The sequence below is a fragment of the Brachyhypopomus gauderio genome, chromosome 1 (assembly GCF_052324685.1).
Source record: "Brachyhypopomus gauderio isolate BG-103 chromosome 1, BGAUD_0.2, whole genome shotgun sequence".
Lineage (NCBI taxonomy): Eukaryota > Metazoa > Chordata > Actinopteri > Gymnotiformes > Hypopomidae > Brachyhypopomus > Brachyhypopomus gauderio.
The window spans coordinates 40,843,445-40,850,343 of NC_135211.1; the positions used below are offsets into that span (position 1 = coordinate 40,843,445).

General features: G+C 46.9%; 1 protein-coding gene across 4 annotated transcripts in view; it reads right to left on the reverse strand.

Moving 5' to 3' along the window:
- Window positions 1–799: 799 nt before the first annotated feature.
- Window positions 800–6,899, reverse strand: part of dlc1 (DLC1 Rho GTPase activating protein) — a 75,822-nt gene continuing 69,722 nt past the window's right edge. For all 4 annotated transcript variants that reach the window (XM_077013577.1, XM_077013578.1, XM_077013575.1 and 1 more), the window contains 5 exons: window positions 6,712–6,826; window positions 5,444–5,656; window positions 3,859–4,076; window positions 2,715–2,888; window positions 800–2,576 (listed from right to left, as the gene is read on the reverse strand). In XM_077013577.1, coding sequence (XP_076869692.1) covers window positions 2,477–2,576; window positions 2,715–2,888; window positions 3,859–4,076; window positions 5,444–5,656; window positions 6,712–6,826 — 820 coding nt within the window. In that variant the 3' untranslated portion in view covers window positions 800–2,476. The remainder of the gene's footprint in view (window positions 2,577–2,714; window positions 2,889–3,858; window positions 4,077–5,443; window positions 5,657–6,711; window positions 6,827–6,899) is intronic.

A 6,899-nucleotide genomic window follows, 5' to 3' on the forward strand; every position in this document is an offset into this window, starting at 1 on the left:
ATGAAAGCATAGGGGCAGTGGGAGGGGCTGAGGGAGGGGCAGTGGGAGGGGCCGAGGGAGGGGCTGAGGGAGGGGCCGAGGGAGATACGTGTCACCCCATAATAATGATGGACAAACCACCTCTTTCCAGCCCCTACAAAGGGGATGTTATTTGTCAGTGCTACAAAATTTTCATGTAACAAATATCTGAAATAAAAATATATATATTTTCCAAAGCAAACTACAGCAAAAATATGTCAAAAATAATCTACCGTGAGACCATCAGCACAAGTCATTACAGTAAATTTAGGGACGACACTAAAATGGTAAGGCACTAGGGGGCGTACCAATCAAAGCCATTACTGTACTTAGTGGTACGGGGAGGCCCGGTTACTCTAGCTGGGATGAGGTATGCTGCACTCTCGCCAATCTCCTGCAGGGGGCAGTGAGGTGCTGCTTGGCTTGGCTTTTAAAGCATGATTTCGATTACCTTTCCTGGCAGGAACGAAGTGTGACTTCACTCTCCCAGCACATCGAGGAGAGGCAACGCTAACCTTGAAATAAGCGGACGCTGAGGAGAGCTGACAGTCGGCCGACAGAAAGACACACAGCAACCTCCACAGTGACCTGCAGTAATCAGCCTGCTGTTGATATTGGGATCCAGCAGCTTTTTACAGGAACTCAAGACAATGGCTGTCAGGACAACAGCTGTCTAGAAATGAAGGCTGCATTAAACAAATAGAGTAGGGCAATTACAAAAAAAAAAAAAAAAAATGACACTACGATAATACTTTTATCCCCTGATAGATGAACACAGACACACCATTTTATAGTTTTAATACATTTAGTAGTGCACTTAGATTGTGATTAATCTGTACAGAAATAATATTAATAATAAAAAAGATAAAACGTATTTTTCATTTCTGTAACTTAAATGTGAAACATTTACAGTACAATAAGATACAAACTAAAAACAATATATCTGTGCTTTAAATACACGAGGGCTTAAATTAACGTTCATTGTCGTGCGTTATCTTAACCATTCGGACGCAGAGCCAAGCGGTGTGGCGGGACAGGCTGTCTTCAACACCGCCGTAACCAGGGGGAGGAGCCTGTTGCTAGGGCTCGCTCCCGAGGTCCTGAGGAAGGAAGCTCCGCACAGCCTGGTTACGGGCGTCAGGGATAACGCCTGTTACTCTTTAGGAGTTGTACTTCATTTCAGGTTAACACTGTCAAACGGGAGAACAAAGTCACTTTCAGTCTCTCTCAAACATCCTCGCCCAGCGGTTCTATCAAACAGCCAAATGGCAGTCTCTCCCAGCGGTCTCTCCCGGTGGTCTCTCCCAGCAGTCTCTCCCAGCAGTCTCTCCCAGCGGTCTCTCCCAGCAGTCTCTCCCAGCCGTCTCTCTCAGCCGTCTCTCTCAGCAGTCTCTCTCAGTAGTCTCTCTCAGTTGTCTATACCAGCGGTCTCTCCCAGCATTCTCTTCCTGTGGCCCCTCCTTACGTCTTTCTTACACAGTTTTACATCCCCTATCCATTTTCATTGCCCACGCTCGCCTGCCATGTGGAGTTGTGGGAAGACAGAGGGACAGGCTGGCGTACGGCGCATTGCCAGGAAGACGGCAACTATGATCCGTTCTGGTCTCAAGGTTCGGGCCCACTGCAGCCTGCAGTCCTGTGGTGTTACTGGAATTGTTGGTTCCACACAACATGTGATCTGGCCCGTTGTCTTTTATATCTTATACCCCTTTCTCTCTTCTCTGCATTTCTCTAAAGGCAGACATCCATCCATCCTTCAATCCATCCATCCATCCATCCATCCATCCATTTCTCTGTCTATGGATTTGGTGAACGTAACCATGCATATACAGACACATCTTATTAATATTGAAACACTTTCAAACTTTCTCTTTTTCTCCATCTATCTCTTTTTATCCATATTAACACATATACTCACACACACGCACGCTCACACACAGACACAAACACACACAGGCATAGGTGTAGTACAATTTTGCAGTAGGTTGCCAATATATGTCACACACAAACATACACGCGTCCACACACACACACACACACACACACACACACACACACACACACACACACACACACACACACACACACACACACACACACACACACACACCTTCGTGCTTCTCAGAAGCAGTAGCACTCCCCAGTTCAAGTTCCTCTGTGACATCATCACATATTAGGTCACATCATCATGACATCACAGACGATGACGTCACAGCAGCAGGTGTGTCTGTTCCAGTATTTCAGGGCCATCATGTGACCTTTTGTCTCGGTAGGCTAAGCAGCGATCGCACCTTTGGCCTTTGGCCTTCGTAGCTTGTTGCATGAATGTGTAGTCACTGTTTGTCCATATGTGACTGTGTAAGTGAATGAGAAAATTAATAATCTTCATCGTCGTTCCTTCTCTCCTCTGAGAGAATCCTTCGAAAGGGAAAAATGTCACAACTCTCCAAGTTTGTGTTCATTTGTCTAATGGGCATATGAAGGAGTCGCGTATTCGCACCAGTTCAGAAACGCATAGATGACCATACAGCTTATTGTACCACTCTGGACAGCGCCCCCTGCAGGAGAAAGAGAACGAGATTGAGAGAGATAAATGTGTGTGTCTGTGCGTACTGTAAATGATTCGCTAATGTGTTGAAGCAGATGTGTGTGAGTAGCTCTGGAGGAGTGTATGAGTTTGTGGGTGTGTGTGTTACCTTCGGTCGGTTCTGGAGATGTGTGTGACACGGCTCTTGTTTGGGCCGCAGGGCTCTATGTAGTAGCGTGATGTCAGCACATTGACCCGCACGCCCATCACAGCCGCTGCCTCGTGGTCCACTGACACACACACCAATGCACATGCGCCTTTAGGAAGATCTGACACCCATGACCTGCAACACACACACACACGGTTAAACACAATAACACCAGTGTTGTTTCAAAACCCAGATGTGTGATATGGTATGACTGGTATGTGTGTGTGTGTGTGCATGTATGTGTGTGTGTGCGCGTATGTGTGTGTGTGTGTGTGTGCATGTATGTGTATGTGTGCATGTATGTGTGTGTGTGTGTGTGTGTTTGTAAGTGTGCTTGTGCGTGTGTGTGTGTATATGTGTGTGTGCATGAGCGTGTGTGTGCGTGTGTGTGTGAGCATGTGTGTGTTTGTGTGTGTGAGTGTGCATGTGCGTGTGTGCGTGAGCGTGTGTGTATATATGTGTGTGTGTGTCAGTGTTAATTTTGACAGCAATTTTTGATTTAGTTTTAGTCTTAGTCTTTTGACTAAAATGTCATTTAGTTTTAGTCATAATTTAGTCATTGGATTTGTTTTTAGTCTTGGTCTAGTTTAAGTCGACTAACTATCATTAGAATTTTGTCGACTAATTATCAAAAGAATTTAGTTGACTAAAATATAAATGGTGTAATAGTTATTAAATACACTTGCACAAAATGAAACATTTATTAACCAGTTACAGAATATTATTGTTTGTATGTGCAATATATACAAAAACAAATTTCCAAACAACTTTATTGGTTTGGTCTTCCCGGGTTCTGAGCGATGTGAAGACGTTGGTACTGATTGGACGGTTACCCGGTTTGTCCCGCCTCTCCGTGTACACTAAAGTAGTTACGGTTGGATCTCTTCTTAACTTATCCCTACCTTTCACTAAACTAAATCAGGTCTGATTGAATGTCGTCGCTGGCCAATATTTTCGTATCATTTTTATTTAGTTATCATTTCGTTTACGTGATGAAAAAAAGGTTAGTTGACGAAAACTAGGACAAAATTATTCGTCAACGAAATTAACACTGGTGTGTGTGCGTGAACGTGTGTGTGTGTGTGTGTGTGTGTGTGTGTCTCACCGCAGCAGGACATGGTCTGTGGGGGGGTGGGGTGCCATGCTGTGGCGGGCGTACTGGTAGACGTCCACCGAGTGATCCAGGCTCTCCAGCACTCTGGCCTCCAGCAGGTCCTCATCCCAGCTCGCCTGCTCGCTCACGATTCGCTGCAGCACGTCCTGGGGCCCCGCCCCCACCTCCACGCACGCCTTCCACTGCCGAAGGCTCCACCCATCGTGCACCTGCAAGTGAGGCATGGCAGGTCGTCATGGTCGCCACCTTCATCATCGTCCTCCTCCTCCTCGCCCTCAGGGCCCTCCCGATGTCAGCTAAGTCGGGAGCAGGCGTAGAGAGGAGAGTGTTTGCTCTACGCTGGAGAGATATTTCACTAAACTCCTCTGCTGTAGGAACTCGAATAGAGGGCCTTCAGAGTTAAAACTCCAGCAGCCTCAAGCACAGGTGTTTAAGAGGCCACCATTACCACTGTGTGAGAAGAACACGGCACTGGTCGAGGAATAAGTATGACCAAATCAAATCCAATCAAAATTTATTTGTATAGCGCTTTTCACAACACATGTTGTCACAAAGCCGCTTTACAGGATTTACAAGGGTCCAAATCCCTAATGAGCAAGCCAAAGGCGACAGTGGCGAGGAAAAACTCCCTAGATGGTGGGGAATAGGAAGAAACCTCGGGAGGACCAAGACTCAAAAGGGAACCCATCCTCCATTGGGCGGCCCGTTAACACACAAATTACACAAAACAAATTATACAGACGAATACACAAGTCACGGTAATTTGGATAATCTGAGCATTTAACGGAGCATGTAATATTTATAAAATGTATGTAACATATTTTCCTTTTCTTTATTTCTTTCTGTCTAAATTGTTGTTGTTGTTGTCATGGTGACCGGTGTCGGCCAGAGGAGGATGGGTTCCCCCCCTGAGTCTTGGTTCCTCTCAAGGTTTCTTCCTCATGCAAAAAAACTTGGGAGTTTTTCCCTGTCGCCCTTGGCTTACTCACTGGGGGCTAGGACTCGGCACTTGTAAAGCTGCTTTGTGACAACAACTGTTGTAAAAAGCGCTATATAAATAAAATTTGATTGATTGATTGAATAGTGTAAGCCATGCTGTACTCTGTGATTGGGTGGCTTGGTTCACACGCTGCCCTGGACGATCTGACGCCTGATTGGTTGTGGCCTGTGTCCATCACGCTCGAGCCAGCAATGTGCGCTAATTCACCAATCAGTGCTACAGAAGCGCTCGGCGCTACCCAAGTTCCGCCCCAAATCCAGCTGGGAAGGTCCGCAAGAAGGGTCACGCCCACTGCGGAATGTCAGCAACAGGATAGAACAGGCGGGGATGGGTGGGGCTTGCTAGAAAGTGATGTCATAATGAGGTCAGGAGCCGGAGTAAAGACGGCTAGAAATTACGGCTAGAAAGGAGAGAGCGCGAAACGGTGAAAGAGAGAAAGGGGCTGGTAGAGAGTCAAAAGAGGAAATACTGAAAATACTGAAAAGTACTGAAATACTGAAACCTCTCTGCGACACAGAAATACTGTACTTGGTATAGCCAGTGTTAAATTGAATGGATTGGAAGTGGAGCGCGTACCTTCTTGCAGGCCAGCTCAGCGTGCTCGTGAGTGGGGCAGCTGTCGTAGCCTCGGAAGCGGTCCTTGGCCTCTTTGAGCAGCACATCCAGGCTGTCCTGGGCCAGACTCCTGTAGCCATGTGGACCCTGGTTCTCTAACAGGTCCTCCATGCGGTAGGGGCTCAGGGCCTGCTCCACGTAGGACTTCCTGCAGCAGGACAACTCCTCTGGAATCTGAGAGAGAGAGAGAGAGAGAGAGAGAGAGAGAGAGAGAGAGAGAGAGAGAGAGAGAGAGAGAGAGAGAGAGAGAGAGAGAGAGAGAGAGAGAGAGAGAGTTAGCTGTGTGTTAGCTGTTGGCTGTGAAATGGAGACAGACAGGTCTCAGATCAGAAAGGGCTGATCTCATCCTGTTTATGTGGGACTGTGCATCTGTGTGTGTGTGTGTGTGTGTATCCTGTTCAGTTCTCTGACCTCTTCCTCTTTATGTGGACTTGTGTATGTGTTGTTACAGTTTTCCTGTTGAGCTTTGAGTATCCACTGTTGCCCGGCACCCTCACACAGTAACAGATACATCTGCTCTCTCCTCTTTGACAAATACATTGGCCTTGATAAGCCCCACACACTTCCTTGTGCCCTGTGTGTACGAGCTGGGGTGTGTGTGTGTGTGTGTGTGTGTGTGTGTGTGTGTGTGTGTGTGTGTGTGTATGGTCTGCGTGCATGAGCTGGTATGTGTGTGTGTTCCATGAGTTTTATGAATGCTTTAACATCCGTTTTTGACTTGTGCAGTCATTCAGTACTTTTTGTACAAGCCCAAGGCAGATGCGTGTGTGTGTGTGTGTGTGTCCTCAATGTCATGACATAGCCACCTGTTTTCTGTGTGTATGTGTGTGTGTGTGTGTGTGTGTGTGTGTGTGTGTGTGTGTGTGTGTGTGTGTGTGTGAGTACATCCATATGTGCTCATTCTTGTTTTCTGGCATATATGTGTATGTGTGTATGCTCCCTGTGAGTATGTGCAATTGCATGTGTGTGTGTGAATATGTTCATGTATTATGGCCCGTGTCCCTGTGTGCGTGTATATAAATCTTCAGAGGTGTGTGCACGTGTGGTTGTGCGTCTCTGTTTGTGGGTCTTGAGGGTTCTCTGTGACTGTGGGACTGTGGGTCTGTGTGTGCTCCTGTGTGTGTGTGTGTGTGTGTGTGTGTGTGTGTGTGTGTGTGTGTGTGTGTGTGTGTGTGTGTGTGTGTGTGTGTGTGCCTCTGTGTGTGTGTGTGTGTGTTAGTTAGTGTTACCTGAAACAGTTTCCTGCACTCCTGGATCATATGTCCCAAACAGTGTGTTGCGGCGAGGTTTTCGTTCAGATCTCTCTGGTCTGGTTTACCCAGAGCGGCCTTACGACTCATCACCCTGCAACACGCACAACCTTCCAATCACAGAGCTGTTCAGTACACATAACCCTCCAATCACAGAGCTGTTCAGT